General features: G+C 36.2%; 1 protein-coding gene across 1 annotated transcript in view; it reads right to left on the bottom strand.

Annotated features, from left to right (window-relative positions):
• Positions 1 to 2939: 2939 nt before the first annotated feature.
• COL3A1 (collagen type III alpha 1 chain) overlaps positions 2940 to 17305 on the bottom strand; it is a 38069-nt gene continuing 23703 nt past the window's right edge. The window contains exons 28-51 of the mRNA XM_082840647.1: positions 16795 to 16848; positions 16419 to 16463; positions 15742 to 15840; positions 15547 to 15654; positions 15084 to 15137; positions 13515 to 13568; positions 13367 to 13420; positions 12591 to 12644; positions 11738 to 11845; positions 11235 to 11288; positions 10899 to 10952; positions 10543 to 10704; positions 10326 to 10433; positions 9267 to 9374; positions 8472 to 8525; positions 8276 to 8383; positions 7745 to 7798; positions 7261 to 7368; positions 6911 to 6964; positions 6711 to 6818; positions 5556 to 5850; positions 4761 to 4948; positions 4143 to 4385; positions 2940 to 3383 (exon numbers count right to left, since the gene is read on the bottom strand). Coding sequence (XP_082696773.1) covers positions 3237 to 3383; positions 4143 to 4385; positions 4761 to 4948; positions 5556 to 5850; positions 6711 to 6818; positions 6911 to 6964; positions 7261 to 7368; positions 7745 to 7798; positions 8276 to 8383; positions 8472 to 8525; positions 9267 to 9374; positions 10326 to 10433; positions 10543 to 10704; positions 10899 to 10952; positions 11235 to 11288; positions 11738 to 11845; positions 12591 to 12644; positions 13367 to 13420; positions 13515 to 13568; positions 15084 to 15137; positions 15547 to 15654; positions 15742 to 15840; positions 16419 to 16463; positions 16795 to 16848 — 2475 coding nt within the window. The 3' untranslated portion in view covers positions 2940 to 3236. The remainder of the gene's footprint in view (positions 3384 to 4142; positions 4386 to 4760; positions 4949 to 5555; positions 5851 to 6710; positions 6819 to 6910; positions 6965 to 7260; positions 7369 to 7744; positions 7799 to 8275; positions 8384 to 8471; positions 8526 to 9266; positions 9375 to 10325; positions 10434 to 10542; positions 10705 to 10898; positions 10953 to 11234; positions 11289 to 11737; positions 11846 to 12590; positions 12645 to 13366; positions 13421 to 13514; positions 13569 to 15083; positions 15138 to 15546; positions 15655 to 15741; positions 15841 to 16418; positions 16464 to 16794; positions 16849 to 17305) is intronic.

The following is a 17305-nucleotide window of genomic DNA, read 5'->3' as shown; positions in this document are numbered from 1 at the left end:
CCAGCTTGAAGATAAAGAGAGTTGTATTCAATCTTCCATCAACAAAGAGTTAAAAAAGTGATACTATAACTGTGAATTAGAAGATTTAATTATATCATTATTTGCCATCTATAGGACATAGGAATAGTGATATAACCTCACGTGACCTTACTTTTTAAAATACGCAGTTAGTGGCCTCGTAATACATTAACCTTAAGCATCCTTATCCCTTAATATGCTATAATTTTAAAATTTAAACAGCAAACTTTTTTTCTTTTTTTTGCGGTACGCAGGCCTCTCACTGTTGTGGCCTCTGCCGTTGTGGAGCACAGGCTCCGGATGCGCAGGCCCAGCGGCCACGGCTCACAGGCCCAGCCGTTCCGCGGCATGTGGGATCTTCCCAGACCCGGGCACGAACCCGTGTCCCCTGCATTGGCAGGCGGACTCTCAACCACTGCACCACCAGGGAAGCCCTAAACAGCAAACATTTTTTTTTCACACCTAGGTCACTACACTTTCCTGGTTTCCCTTTATTCCTACTCCAACTCCTTAGCTGCTTCATCCTCACTTCTCCAACCTGTAAGTATTCAAATATCCCAGAATTCAGTTCTTATACAGTTTCTCCTTTCTTTCTATACTCAATTATTTAATGATTGTATCTACTTCCATGGATATAAAAGCCGTATATATGCTGAAACTCCTAAATTTATTTTTCTAACCTGGACCTCTCTTCTGACCTCCAGATTTATACCTAACTTCCAACTCAGCACGTTTACTTAGATGATTGATAGGCATTCTACATTTAACTTGCCCCATCTTGTTAAATCTTTTAGCTCCTCAAATCTTTTACCTTGATAGTCTCCTCTATCTCAGCTATTGGCAACTTTTCTCCCAGTTACTCAGGCCAAAACACTTGGATTCATGCAAACAACCTAAACCAACTTGGGCTGATTTAAGAAATGCAATTTATAGATTTTATTTGAAGTTCAGGGAAATTCAGAGCAAGTTATAGAACCCAGGTTCATAAAATGAACAGCTATGAAGGGAATGCTGACATTCAGAGCCATCTTCAAAATCACACCCCAGAAGCAGCCTGTTGAAACCAACGAACTGGGCACTGGATGACATTTCTGGCACTACTGGCCAAGTTTCTTTGGAAACCTGGCTATTACTGCCCTCACTACAGCTATGACCACCACCATTCTCCTTACTTCTGTGCATCATTGTTGAAGTAGGCAGAATAATAGCTCCTAAATGTGTCCACATCCTAAGCCCTGGATCCTGGGAATATGTTATGTTACATGGCAAGGCAAGGAGGAATTAAGGTTGCAGATGGAATTAAGGTTGCTAATCAACTAACCTAAAAATGGGGAAATTATCCTGAATTTTCTAGTTGTGGGCTGGGCTGATGTAGTTAAAAGAGTCCTTATAAATGAAAGATGAGGCAGGAGAGCCAATGTCAGAGTGATACAATGTGAGAAAGACTTGACCAAATATTGCTGGCTTTGAATATGTCTAAAATGAAACTGCAAGGAATTTAATTTCTGATGCATAACACAAATAGACTCAGATAGATAGATAGATGATAGATAGATAATATTTCTGAAAATATGCACAAGAAACTGCTAACATTTGTTGCCTCTAGCTTGGAGGATAAGTAGACTAAGAGTCTTGACATTTGACTGATGGAATTTTTATTTTTGAAAGTATTATTATTATTAATTATATAGAGTGAATACATTTCAAACTATAAAGTCAGGTATGCAAGACGATCCTATTTTCATTTGCAGTAACTAAAAGATTAATAACTTGTTGGTGGAGAAGGGGCTGACCCAAGAGGGAAATGAGGCAGTGTTTAGAGGTGGTAGAAAAAGCCTAAGCTTGCAATTGTTCTTAATATTAATGTCTGTTTTGCCAGACCCTGCTTACTTCCTTCTAAATTACCAGCAATTTCCTCCCTGATTACTACCACTTTGGAGACTTCCTAATTTACTATGTTACTATTTCCAGGGATTGTGTCATATAGAAGCCCTCAGTTTTCAATATGCCCCAAGGAGTTCCACTAAATATGATCTAAAAATCTGCAAGATTCCCCATTGCGCATTATCTCTGTTCCCAGCATGAGTTATATTATCTCATATTCCTGAAAGTCATTGCATTATTAAGCCAGAGATCTAGGATTCAATATGCTTTTTTTCAAGAAAAATTACTAGATTGTAAACTTGCATTTTTTAAATCTATGAAAAGTTGACAAAAACCAGGAATGTTTATTATGATATTTTATTATGAGTGTCTGTAAGAAAAAAAAGATCAACAACCACATACAAGCTTACAAAGTTTAATTTCAACACATTCCCTGTTATTGTGACAAAAGCAGCCCCAAAATTTATTTTTTGTTGTTGTTATTGACTTTTACAGGTTGCAGAGAAAGAGTTCCCGGCAGTGACACACCAGGAAATCTTTTTGACCGAAGACATGTACAGATGGTGTGCATCTGTGTTTTGAACGTAAAGCAACAATTGACCTAGAGTTTTAAAAGTGAAAGTACATTAGCACCAGAACATGTGTCTTTAAAGCCTTGCCAAATATTGGTAATCTTGACCAGCAATGACAAGAAAAAGGAAAAGCACCTTAAAAAGAAGTTGATATTCAAGATTAAAATAATTATGGCTTCAAAAATATTTCTTTATATTCTTGTACTACACTCTACTCTTTTTCTTTTAACCAATATTTTAGGAACTTAATCAGTGAAATTTATAAGTTTTGGTATTTTATACAATTATTTTCATCTTCTGGGGCTTATAGAATTCATCTGTGTTTCTGACCAGGTTGAGGTAGTTGAAACAGGAAGGTCTTTTCTAATTTCATGTTTGACTATTTCAGAAGAAAGGTTATCTTTTGATGGTAAGCACTGTCATTGCTCTGCAAATGGGCTAGTATTCAAAGAATGTAACACAGTGTTATTGGAAGAGTGTTGAAGTTTATTTATTATAGCACCACTGAGACATTTTGAAATTGGAATTGGTAAAAAAATAGAACAAAAAGCATTTGAACTGTATTTGGTGTAACAGCAAAAAAAAAAAAATAATAAAATAAAATTTTAAAATGTATTCTTTTTTGGTCAAATTACACTTTTTCCAAAAATTTTGGAAATAAATAACTGGAACTTGGTCACTTGTACTGGCTGACAAGATTAGAACAAGAGGAACACATATGGAGTGTGAAACTTTTTGCTGGGATTTCAGATAGAGTTTGGTTTATAAAAAGCAAACAGGGCCAACGTCCACACCAAATTCTTGATCAGGACCACCAATATCGTAGGGTGCAATATCTACAATAGGTAGTCTGACGGCCTTGCGTGTTCGATATTCGAAGACTGTTTTGCCCCATTCCCCAGTGTGTTTCTGTAAAAAAAAGCAAAAAAAAAAAAAAAAAAAAGTAAGTGATCATGACATTACAATTACTTAGACAGTTTCTCTGTTTGACAAAGTTAAAAAAAAAAATTTTGTTGAAGGGAGTTGCCAACTCGCCATGTATATTATCTTCCATACATCTGAGACCTGCTCCAGTCCAAAGTGATAATTCTCCCAGTCGATAAACCATATTGTTAACCAAAAGCTTTATAGGGCTTCAGGGTAAACCCAACAAGGAGATTGCCACAGGCCAGTCCATTCTCAGAAACCTTGGTTCTGGTCATTGTTACTAGGTATAGAGCTGGTTTACTTAGAAGTGGATAGGTCTCTCACACTGGAATCTGTTAATATTAGAAGTGAATTCTCCTTCTGTTCATGAATGATAATAATAAATGATTGATTTAAAGTTAACCTTTAAAATTAAAAAGAGATTTTAGATTGAGTCCATATGATGGCAATTATGTAGAGTGGATAGTAACTGTCTAAATTATCTGGCAAAGTTTATATCATGGATTTAAATTTCAATTGCTTTCACATCAGCTGGTTTTCACCTGGAGGTTGAGAAGATATAGTCATTTTTTGTGTGATTTAACCTTCTCTGGAATGGATCAGTAGATTCAATATAACTCACACCAAATGCCATCTTTTGTTCACCCTCATTATTTTTATTCCTTCTTTTCAAAGTAGCATGATTAAATGAGAAATGCTAAGTTCATTATGATGCATGCTTATAAAAATGCTGTTACTTACAGTGCAACCATCCTCCAGAACTGAGTAGGTGAATTTGCCATTTCCTTCAGCCTTGAATTCACCGTCATTTGAGCCCATCAGCCTCAAGGCTTTCTTCACATTCCCACTGGCATGATCCATGTATGCAATGCTATTCTTGCAGTGATATGTGATGTTCTGGGAGGCCTGGCTGGAGAGAAGTCGGAGGAATGCCAGCTGGACATCGAGGACATCTTCAGGAAGTTCAGGATTGCCATAGCTAAACTGTAATACGGAACAAATAAGGCTGGTCAAACATTATAGCTGCAATTATACATAAGGGATTCATGCAGTGTAGTATGGTCATTGTGTAAGTTGTTCATATATTTTATGTATGACTATGTCTTTATTGCATGTATAACATACAATGCTAGAGTAAAGAAGGTCTTAAGAATTGAAGGAAAGTTGGTAACTTACGAAGAATAATTTAGTTTAGCTTTTGAGAGACAAGTTATAAAAGTAGTTACCTGAGTATATAAAATTTTTCACTTTTCTATTTATTAACTAAATTTGTTTTGTGATGAGCAAATGGGAGGAACAAAAATGTCAGCTAAGTAGAGATGGATTAAAGTTAAAGAAAAATGGTGTATCTTTTCTTACCTGAAAACCACCATCCATGGATTCTCCAAACCAAACATGTTTCTTCTCAGCAGCAGAATTTGTCCACCAGTTCTTACGTGGAACAGTCAAAGGACTGGCATTTATGCACGTTTCCCCAGTTTCCATGTTACAGTATACTTTAATAGCATCCATCTTGCAACCTTGGTTAGGATCAACCCAATATTCTCCTGAATAGTCACAAAAAGGACAATGGAATTGGTTATAATATCCAGTAATGGGATTTGGACCAAAATGATTTTGTAAGGCATTCATAATGTTGACTGCTAATGTATTTGTACTTTATGTATTTGTACTTTTATAGTGTAGCAGAATAGAGGAACTTTTAGATTGTTTCTTAATTTGAAAAAATTGATAATTAGATTTATTATAAAAATTGTTTCAATAAATAAATGTTGCAATAATTAAATTACAAATTATGTCTGCATCAAATTACAAACACAGTGATATATGTTGTTTATTACTCAAACAACTTTGTGATGATATGAAAAGACATGCCAAACTATAATTTGTATTAAAATTTTTATAAAACTGTCTTTAGATTTTCCTACATTTGGCATATTTTGAATTTACATTACAGTTTAAGTACACCTACAAAATTCATATTTTCTTACTCAGAATATCAAGGAGTTTCAATTCAACTAACATTCTTTAAGTACGATCTCCGCTATATAATATTTTCTATTCCCAGTAAAATTTTCCTTTCCCCTAAATTCTAACATAAGCAGTTTTCTTTGTTATCCTGTTGCCATGAGTGTGAAAGATTCCCCAGCGTACCACTCTTGAGTTCAGGATGGCAGAATTTCAGGTCTCTGCAGTTCCGAGCAGGGTTTTTACGGGAACCATCAGGACTAAGGAGGCTTTCTATTTGTCCATTGACTGATTTGAGTGACGTCATAATCTCGTCGGTGTTGATTTTGAAATCCATTGGTTCATCTCCATAATATGGGGCAAAACCCCCAGATTTTTCACCTCCAGTGCCAATGATGGTAGCAGGCCCACCAGGACAGCATGGACCAGGGACACCAGGGGGCCCAGGAGGGCCTGGTTGTCCTGGGTGGCCTGGGGAGCCCTAGGAAGGGTAAGAACATACATCACTGAGGGGCACTTGTTCGGTATCCACTGAAAAAATATGTTGCTAGCCCCCCAAAATGCATTACAAACAATTAATATATTGTGTCATAGTAATTGTTTCAGTAAAAGTTTATTTGGGTTGTTTTGTGATCAAATATTAACCAATTTATGATAACTATAATTCATTGTTATGACAGTGTGTTCCAGTGTGCAAGAAGAATTGGTGTTGGAACACACACATCTCACATGTTTCCTTCTGTATAAATGATGTAAGCAATTCTAATGCTGACATGACAGAGGGGTTATGATCAGGAAACTTAGATTCTGGTCCCAACTTTGGAATCTAACTTTGTGTTTTGGGGCTAACCACTTAACTTATTTGTGTTTTAATTGTGTAACTTGTGGGGATAATAGCTTTTCTTCTTTTTACTCCAAAAGTGTGGGATAGTAATGTTTTAGGAATGATGGTATCAGTAGAAAAACAGGAGTCATGGAAGCCGTTTGAGAAGTGGAATGTACTTTACACTTGTAAATCATTAAGATTATCATAATTGTGAGATGTCTAATATGAGATCAGTGCTGGCAGAGTTCATCTTATTAATTGGGCTATGTCTTTATTCTGATATAAGTGTTACCTCATAAACTGTAAGAAAGGTTTTTTCTCCCTGTCATTATAGTGTGATGAGGAAGTCTTCATGTGGGAGAGAATGTCTTAAAGTTATTGTTCAGGTCCTAAATTAGGTTTGGTAATTGCATCGTGTTTAACTCACTATCTCAGTTTTAAAATATTGCAAAGTGTTTCTGAAAATGTGAAAATTAAAACAAATTAAATACACATATTTATAAGTGATGTCTTACCTCAGATCCTCTTTCGCCTCTGTTACCTCGAGGCCCTGGTGGTCCAATGGGACCAGGGTGTCCACTTGTTCCATCTTTGCCAGGGGGCCCACTGGGTCCAACAGGTCCCTAAGAAATTATCATGATATCACAATGCTAGAATATTTTCTTGCAGTGCTAACATTTTAAAATATGGACCTCCCAATATCTGTGGTACGTACTCTGGGGCCTGCAGGTCCTGGACTACCTACTGCACCTTGGTGACCAGAGGGACCCTGAAAGGAAAGGAAGGTGAATATGAGTGAAGACTTCAAAAAGGCTTAGGAAACTGTATGTTCAAGATCAGATCAAGAAACATGGGGATCATGATAAAATATGATTTCCTTTTCCTTTAATATCCCCATTGTCTCATGCCAACTACTATTTCAAATAAGCCCTCAAATACATTTCTAATCTCTTTTAGCATAGACTTTCACAGATGAACAATTTTCTACCATTGGTCTCTAAGATTTGCCTATCTCATTAGTTAAAATGCATTGAGGGGATTTTCTAACAAAATGGATGCACTTACTGGGGAACCTGGGGCACCTGGATTACCAGGGAATCCACGATGTCCTTTGATGCCATTAGCGCCACGTTCACCCGTTTCACCTTTGTCACCACGTGGGCCTTGGGGACCCTTCACAAACACATTAAGGTCATACACACATACACATTGGAAAAACAAAATAGGATTTATAACAACTAAGTCCACTTTATAACATTCTACAAGCTAGAAATCCCATCTACAAACACTGCATACTTGGAACAATAAAGATTGTTCTTGTGGTTGTTTTGATCTTGGACTGAGAATTGTATGCAGCCCCATTAATTGATGTGTAATCTCATAGCCCCAAGGAACTTTTAGATTCTAAATTGCTTTCTATATCATCAAAGGAAAGTTTAAATTTGGTTCCATAGTTATGTATTTAGTCATCCCTTTTTGCTGAGCATGCCAGAAAATAGAATATTTCCTACACTGTAGAATTAGTTAAAAAAAAAAAAAAAAGACTTACAGGAGGACCTCTTGAGCCAACAGGACCTGGAGCACCAGAAGGACCAGCAGGGCCCTAAAATAAAAATAAACAAATGAACACGCACAGGGAAGTGTTTATTTATTGATACAGTTTTGTTTTACTTAAACGTTAATAATTTCATTGTGAGGGAATAATGATATGTTTGCTATTATTAAAAATTAGTATTATTTTCTCCTTAAAAATCCTTTACCTGTTTATAGCTATATCAGGGGGTCTGAATAGGAAAGCTGAGGAAACCCTGTTAATTCAAGCTTATATTGACCAAGTGGATATACACTTGGTGTGATTAATGCCATTTTGAATTTTAATAATGAATTCTTCATTGACTACTGCCAGAAATTCTCATATATCTTTATTACCACAGTTGCCTAAGGACTGACTAGCATGCAAAACTGTGAAACAATTGAGAGTAGATCTTTTGGTTGGCAGATATGACATTCTATTTTCTACCTACTGAGCTTATTGAGGAAGATAGATGAGTAGGGAAAGATGGAGTTCATGAGAACTCACAGTTTCTCCTCTGTCACCACTCTTTCCAGCTGCACCGACAGGGCCAGGGGGGCCTGGATGACCAGGAGCACCAGGGGGGCCAGGAGAGCCATTTTCACCACGGTCACCCTGTGGACAAGTTCACAGTTCCAAAATCAATCTGATCAGCAGCTATTGTTCTAATTACACAAACCTATTGTACGTGTGCCTGTTATACCTTGCTACCAGGAGCTCCATCTCGGCCTGGCAGACCATCTGATCCAGGGTTTCCCTGATTAAAGAAAAAACAAAGAGGAAGAAATGAAATCAAATTCTTTGGAACCATTTAAATACCATCTAAGCCCTGTATTCTCAATGGGAAAAATATCATCCTAAAGAGGATAAAAATTGGTTCTTGGGAGTGAAAAATCTTAGATATGACAATGGGTGTGGCCCTGCAAGGAGTGATAATACCTAAACAGATATGCAGTATATCTATGGTACTCAAGTTTCACAGGGTGAGAGAGCAATAAGTGACTAGGAAAAAAAGTCTAAAAAGGAGCCTTAGGGGGAGAAATAATAAATAAAATCTTGACACACTGTAATTTAAGCTGATAACGGAAATCTACAATTTAAGGAAAGACTAATCACAGATAACACGCAGTATATTTTTACCCAGAAGGAATGTTGTAAATTGGGGCTCTCCCCATCTGCAACGTTTTTCTTATTTAGCTAAATATCATATTCTTTTCCATTAATGATCATTCATTGGGTAAATACCAAAGAACATGAACATTTAAGGCTATTCTAAGTTGTAATAGAAAGAATATCTATTACTAGAGAAAGAAGGAGAACTTTGAAATGCACAATCCTCGGAGAGAGGTTCTCCTTTATGACAAAGAATGTACATCTTACCACTTTCTTGATGATTTTCTTTTATCATAGAAACTCAATGGCCCAATTTGACCCTTGCTTAAATAAATTATCAAATACTACCCGGCTTATTGTGTATTTTCTAAGAACTAGTATTTACATCTCTTCCAGGTTCACCAGCTGCACCAGCCAGACCAGGAAGACCCTGGGCTCCAGGAGGACCACGTTCTCCATTGAGACCACTAAGTCCTGGCTTCCCACTTTCACCCTGTGTACAAAAGAATAAAATAAATTTGTGTTTTAACCTAAGAAATCAATTAATATGATATTATCAGCTGTCTTTATTTCCCAGTTTCTATCGAATTTGTTCCTAAAACTATCCCTGCCATAGGGGAAAAGCTTTGGGGAAGCAAGTTTCTTGTCTTTTCTAACTTGCCCAATGAACCTGGATACCAAAAGCCTGAGTAATTACCTTGATTATCATATTAGAATACATCTTAATATGAGGTACATAAATAGACATGGCTATTGTAAGAAAACTATAACGATGAGCCATTATGAAACTATAGGTTTACGGTACCCATTAGAATTAGGTTATATTGAACATTTGGCTCTATTTAAAGAATATATACATTTATTGGGAATGTTCATATAAATTGACTAGACTTAAATGTTATAGTGTAATTTCACTACAATCGTATATGACATTTAGTTTAAAGAGGTGCTCAAAGTGAAAAAAGGTACGCCTTAATAAAATACGATTTTATTACCCTATTTGCTAAATAAATATTTAAGATGTTGAGCACTAGGATGTTATAGTAATATCAGTGAAAGAAAGTCAGGAGTATAAAATGAATTGAGTTGATGAATAATTGGTATCAATTAAAGGCTTTCATAGGTCTATAACCTGACATTATTTCCCGCTTCAAGACTGACAGTCAGCAAACTGAAGAATGCTGACAAGTTTCCTAACAGGTATTTGAGATGACAAGATATTTTTCTGTGATATCAATCTATTTGTTTTGATGTTCAAGGCAGGTCTATTATGTGCATTGTTTTTGTGTTCCAGAGACTTTTAATAATATGCATGCTTCCTGAAAATATCAAGAATTTGCATCTAATTACAGGAAAACTTGATCATTACATACTTGCTATGTTTATGTGATGTCTGAAGACTATCAAAGGAAACAAGAGTCCAGTGAAAGATAGCTATACTCACCTTGGGGCCCTGTGGGCCGGGGCTGCCCCTAGCACCTGCCATGCCTGGTGGGCCTGCAAGACCTCGTGCTCCAGGAACCCCTATAATCCCAAGTGGGCCTGGAGCTCCCTGTTGTGATAGATAATGAAACCTTAGTTATTCTTTATGTGACTATGTTTTCCTCTGTTGGATTTGTGATTGAAAATAAAACTACTGTCAATCAATAGAGACCACTCACCGGAGGGCCCTGGGCGCCAGGTGATCCCTTCTCACCTGGTTGGCCAGCATCACCCTTTGGTCCAGACACCCCAGGGCTGCCAGGAGCACCATTATTACCAGCTGGACCTGGGGGGCCATCTTTGCCTGGAGGGCCGCTGGCTCCTGGGGGGCCTGGGTTACCCTACAAAGAAATGTTTGAAATTTGAATATTTTATAATGAACAAGTAATTTTTTCCCCTCTTTTACCTGCATTCAAATAATTTTATATGGGATTTAATACAAAGAGAAGTAGCAATGGATAAGTTTCTCACCCTATGTATATATGAATGCTTTTTATGGAATATATGGTTAAAAAATACTTTAAAAAGTTCTTACATTATTGCCAGGAGGACCAGGAAGACCACGACCACCAGGGAAGCCAGCAGCACCCTGTGAAATTATAAATATATTTTGGATGTCAAAAATCAAGGAAAACAAATAATTAGCCACTAAAAACAAATATAAATTGTAAGAAATGTGGTAGGACCTGCATTCCACTCTGGGATCACTTGTGGTTTGTTTTTTCCTCTTGGAATTTACATATAACTCACATATGAATGAGTGATTATAATTTTATACTCTCTTTAGGGATCTAGTGCTTTCAAAGCAGTTTTTATACAGATTGATATTAATTAATGCTTTTCAATAATAGTTAAGAGGATCATTACTTACAGGACCACCAGGACTGCCACGTTCACCTTTGACACCTGGGGGACCAGGGGCACCCTATATGGAAGGGAGATGGAAATGGTTTATAAGAATAGCACCAAAATCAAAATTTGGGAAAAGCATTAAGCCTTTGTAAGTCAGTAACTCTACTTATCATGATAATCATCTTGTAATACATACAATCATTATGTTGTACCTCTTAAACTTATACAATATAATGTTATATGTCAATTATATCTCAGTAGAACTGGGGGAAAAACATTACTACAGAAATGAGAAGCTACATCAAAAAAAAAAAAAAACAAACCAGTAACTCTATGAGGACATTAAAATAATTTGACTGAGGTCATATCTAGATTGTTGGAGTCAAGTGTCAAACTCAGAACTGTATTCCTAGGAAAACTGTACCCTTGTCACCATGACAAGCTCTCTCAGTATGAAATACTGAAGTATCGACAAATCTAAGTGCTTTCCATTAGAAGGCTTAGAGAAAGAGAAATACTTACAGAAGGCCCAGCACTTCCGGGGGGCCCTGCGATTCCAGGAGGTCCACCTTCACCTTTCTCACCAGGAGCGCCTCTTTCACCTTTACCACCAGGCTCACCGTTCTGGCCCTGCATTCAGAAACAAAAACAGCCTGTGAGCTTACATCCTTCACAATACACTGGGCTTGTCCTTATTTTCCTTCAGAAAACAGAATTCATCAGGTGGAGAGCTATTGAAATAAAATTGGAAAAGAAGAGTCTTTGAAGACATGGAAGAAACAAAGACAAATGTTTCCATGACAGGGACTTCCCTGGTGGTCCAGTGGTTAAGACTCTGAGCTTCCACTGCAGGGGGCGTGGGTTCGATCCCTGGTTGGGGAACTAAGATCCCACATGCCCCATTATGTGCCCCCCCACCACCCAAAAAGAGTTTCTATGATAAAAGAAAATTATCAAGAAAGTGGTAAGATATACATTCTTTGTCATAAAGGAGAACCTCTCTCCGAGGACTGCGCATTTCAAAGCAATCACCAGTAAATGCATTTGAGAAAGATGGGGCTTAGAGCAAATTTTAATTAGTACCATCTAATAATGGAAGAACCTTTCAAATTTTCAGAGTGCTTTAGGTCTAGGGGATCATGTTAGCCTCATTTACCTGGCATAAAGACAGGCCAGGTGTTTTTATCTCCATCGTTTAAACAGTAAGAATAGAGATAATGTGTAAAAAAAAAAAAGGAGGTGGATAAATGAACCCCCATAAGGAATGAGTGGTTGAGATAGATTAGAATTCAGACTTGACTTATACTTCTGCTATTTTTCAGTGAGATAGTGATTCTGGGCTGTATGATATGTATGTTTTAATGTTCATACTTACAGGAGCACCAGGGAAGCCGGCAGGTCCTGGTGGCCCATGTTCACCTCTCTCACCCTTAATTGAAAAATATACTCATTAGTCACAGTGAAGACATCTTCCCATTGGGAGCACACGTCATCCTCTGTATCATCTTATCTTTCCTTTAAGCTAAGAAAAGATAGTGTTAGTGTGCAAAGCTAACTAATGTAGCTTAACCTCTGAAGACTTTTCCATTTCTCAATAAAATTCAAAGTAGACAACACAAGAACCATTGATTCCTTCTGCTTTTGACTGTGATATTATTTGCAAGAAAAATAATTTAAGAATTTTGAAGTGTTTAAAAGACTTACTTGTATAACTTCTAAAATGTAAGGATTTAAAAAAATTAAAATATGGTAAAAGTTTTGAGAAATCAATCATTACATTAATTAATTAAAAGCATTTACTAAATATCTCTCCTGAGTCTGCAAACCCTGAAGGTAGAGAATTTTAGATCTAGAAGGAGGCTCAGGCAAAGATCCTATAGCTTTAAGAAATACTCATTTACAGATGCATATTACTTGTGCAAGTTTTATATTTTTTCCAGAATTATTTAGGAAAGATGGTAAGACTTGAAATGGTCTCTTCTGAATTTTAGATTTAAGAACTTTAACCTTGCCTTGCATGTCATATGATGCCTAAAGACAGTATCCCATCATTGAGACTCAGGACCACAGGCAGAATTGCTAAAGAGGGAAGCACAGGTAGCTGCTGCCTGTGTGGGCTTAAAATTATGTTGAAATGTCTTAAACACTTACAGGGCCACCACGAGGACCAGCTATACCCGGAAGTCCAGGGGCACCACTTTCACCCTTAAAAAAGAGAAAAATAATTTATATTGCCCTGCATCCAAACAACAATGACGACAAAAGACATTTTCCATTTCTAAATAGTGTCAAGCGTTACCTTATCTCCAGGCTGACCAGCTGGGCCAGGGGGACCAATGGGACCAGTAGGACCCTAAAGAAAATAGAAATATACTTTAATTTCGAAGATAAAAAGCACCATTTTCCTTATTAATCAAAGAGCATATATAAGGACATACTGTTCATCTAATAAACTAGATAATATGATTGCTTTGATAGCTTGAATGATATGCTCTTCACTCAGTGTGTAAATACTGCAGAGCTTAGTAAATATAAGATTTTATGGATTATATAATTCAGTGGCAAGTTATAGATTCATTTTTCCTTTCTATTGCAGAAGATAAATAAGATGTGATATAAGATTTCACAGTCGTATCTTTTAAAATTAAAGTGCATTGCCTTATTCAATTGTATGGTAATTCAAAATATTTCATTTAACCACTTAAAGTATTGTTACATATATTACAGTTTTCACATTGAAGTTTTCAAATATTAAAGTTTTACTTATATTACATAAATAAAATATTAGATTTTTTTAAAAATTGTATGATGGCTTAGTCATCTAGTCTGTTAAAAGTGAAGCATTTATGAATTTGTTTAAGGCAACTACAGTAAAGATAACGTCTATCTAACGGCTTAGTTATCATGTTTATTTGCTACAGTCATATCTAGGTGTTTACTAATGTGAATAGAATTGATTGTAATGTGTTTTTTTTCAATTTTTATTTATAATAGTTAAATAGTTAAATAATAGTTAAATAGTTATATAGATTCATGGAAGTTTGTAAAGAAATATACAGCAGAATCCTGTGCATCTTTCTCCCAGCCTCCTTCAGGATTACATCTTACACAACTATGATATAGTATCAAAACAAAGCAATTGACATTGGTACGACCCATAGAGCTTATACAGTTCGCACCAGTTATACATGTACTCATTTGTGTGTGTGTGTGTGTGTGTGTGTATGTAGTTCTATGACATGTTATTATGCGTAGCCTCACATGACCACCACCACAATCAAGATATTCAAAGGTACAATCATCATAAAAGACTCCCTCATGTCACCTCTTTATAGTTACACCCATCTCCCTCTCCCCTATTCCTCAATTTTGGCAACCATAAAGCTGTTCTATATAATTACGTTATTTCACAAATGTTACATGAATGGAATCATGCAGTACGTCCTTTTGAGATTGCCTTTGTCACTCAGCATGATGTCCTTGGTGTTTGTATAAGTTGTTGCATGTATCAACTTTTTATTGCTAAGTAATATTCCATGGTATGAATGTACCATGGAATTTCAATGTTTTTTAAAATCAAAAAGTTCCTTTATCAGCATTGAATTTTAGTGACTTATTATGACTTCAGCTTATAACATTTATCATACTTTTGAGATTTTTTTCCATTCTTAGGTCACTGTTGAACTATTAGTGATAGAAATCAGGAATTTTAACAATCATGTCATTTGGGTCTTCTTAATGCCCAGAAGGTGGTAAAGTATGGTCTAACTTATCATGAGGAGTTTTTGGAAAAAATAGAAGTTGAGGTGAGGGACTACTCCATATCACATACAGATAAATTCTGTTTCTCCCTAATTCAAGTACTCACCCTTGGACCATCTTTCCCTGGAGCACCATCGACACCTGAACTGCCGGGCTCACCCTGTCAAATAAAACCCAGTGTCATCAGATTAGAGGTATTTTCACTGAAAACATGCCAAGAAGAGGACAAACTCTCAAGATTAGCTGCAACGTATAGTAGGTGTTCTGCTTAAAAAGTTGCTTTAGAAATCCATCTCAAATTACACTTACTAGATGGGGGTGGGGTGGGAGGGAGGTCCAGGAGGGAGGGGTTATAGGTATACATAAACCAGATTCATTTCATTGTACAGCAGAAACTAACACAATATTGTAAAGCAATTTTACTCCAATGAAAAAAATATATATATAAATAAATAAATAAGTAAAATGATAATATTAATTTTGAAAATAGATTACTTTCCAGAAATGTTGCCTTCCTTTAACCAACAAAGTCTGTTTTATTACATAATTAACAGAGAATAAGTTGGTACCTTATCACCTTTTGGACCAGGGCCTCCAGGACCCCCTCTTTCTCCAGGCATTCCTTGCAGACCAGGTGAACCAGCATTACCAGGTGGCCCAGGGGAACCAGCAGGGCCCTGAAATTAAAGGAGAAATAGTAAATCACAAGAAAGAAATGAAATGCATTTTGTAAAATCTAGGTGAATTGAATTATGTGGAGTTACCTTTCCTCCTTCAGAACCAGGGGGACCAGTTCCCCCTCTAGGCCCAGGGGGCCCTGCAGGTCCAGTAGGTCCACGTTCACCAGGGGCACCAGAATCACCCTGTAGTAGGAAAATGGAATATCCCTGTTAGGAAAACCAAGGCTAAAAACAAAGCAAAAACACCCTAAATTGTATTGTTTTGATATAGACTACAAGGTTCTTAACTTACATTTTTGAACAATTTAGAAATTTTTATAATTATAAAAGACATTTGATCAACTGAGTGAGAAACGGAAACACAAAATTAGTTAATCTAAACAAGGAAACTTGGATAGCTGGTCTGATGAGCTAGCTTTGACAATATTATTATTATTTTATCACAAAGGCAAATTTTTAAAGTTCCTCTACCAAAACAGTTTTTCTATAGAGAGCCAATGCACTAGAAAAGTTTTCTTTTGAAATTTCAGGTCCATAGTTGACTCTACAGTGTTTATTCATGTCAGAAAATTTCATTTTCCAGATGATGCAAATTTAATGTATTGGAAATGTCTCGGGTTACCCTAAGTGTATTCACCAAACATTTGCAATGTCGTGCTTCTAAAAAAAGGAATATTTTGGTTTGCTGTACTAAAAATGTGTCACTAATCAACTGCTCTATAACATGCTGAAGAAATGAGAAAATAAATGGAAATATTTACCTTGCCTCCTGGAATTCCAGGTGCACCAGCCTCACCCTTTGGGCCCTAGGAGATTGGCATTGCATGATTAGGCCTCTATCAGAATATACGTTATATAAGTATAAGCAAAATACACACTTGACTTGCATACTGTATAATTTGTCCAATCTTGAGCTGTATACTCTTCCTTGAGTTCCTTTTATTTTATGGTAAAATTCAAACTTTCCATGGAATAGTTATGACTGAATAATTTTTCTTTGTTTTATTAATGAATATTTCAAAACTAATTGTTAAATCTCAGATACCATGGCATGAAAATGCAGAAGTTAATAATTTATAAATGATTCGTATTTATTCTTTTGGTTTCTGAGTTTTGAAAAAATGGCAAGCAACTTACAGGTTCACCAGGTTTTCCATTTTCTCCCGGAGGACCACCCGTTCCAGGCAAGCCCTACAAAGAATCATATTTGTATTGTGTAATCACTTCAAACATTGCTTATAGAAAAGCTTCTCTCATGTAAGTATGTTTCCGCAAAGTATTCAAAAAATGGTTTTAGCAGTCTTTTTACGTGTAAAAAATATGTAGCTCTCAAAACCCAACGATAGAGAGGTGATAGTCATATCTTACAAACCTATGTTCATCTCCCTCAATTCTTTCTGTTGCTGTATATAAAAATGAATTGATGAATGTGGTGAGATGAATTTAGCTATATACATTTAAATTACAATAAAAATAAGTATAAGCATATAGAATTATGTGAACTTTATTTTTTTAAAAAAATTATTAATGCACTCCTTCTAGAATAGGCATGGAAGTTATGCCTATTAACATTGCCTATTGTTTTATTTCAAGGTAGAAGTCAGATCCACACATTTTAAGCTTAAGATGCATTATAACCTTTTAGTGT

The sequence above is a fragment of the Leucopleurus acutus genome (genome assembly GCF_964270905.1).
Source record: "Leucopleurus acutus genome assembly, chromosome: 6".
NCBI classification, from domain to species: Eukaryota; Metazoa; Chordata; class Mammalia; order Artiodactyla; family Delphinidae; genus Leucopleurus; species Leucopleurus acutus.
Note: the sequence above shows the minus strand (reverse complement) of the source record. Positions and strands in the feature narration are given on the sequence as shown.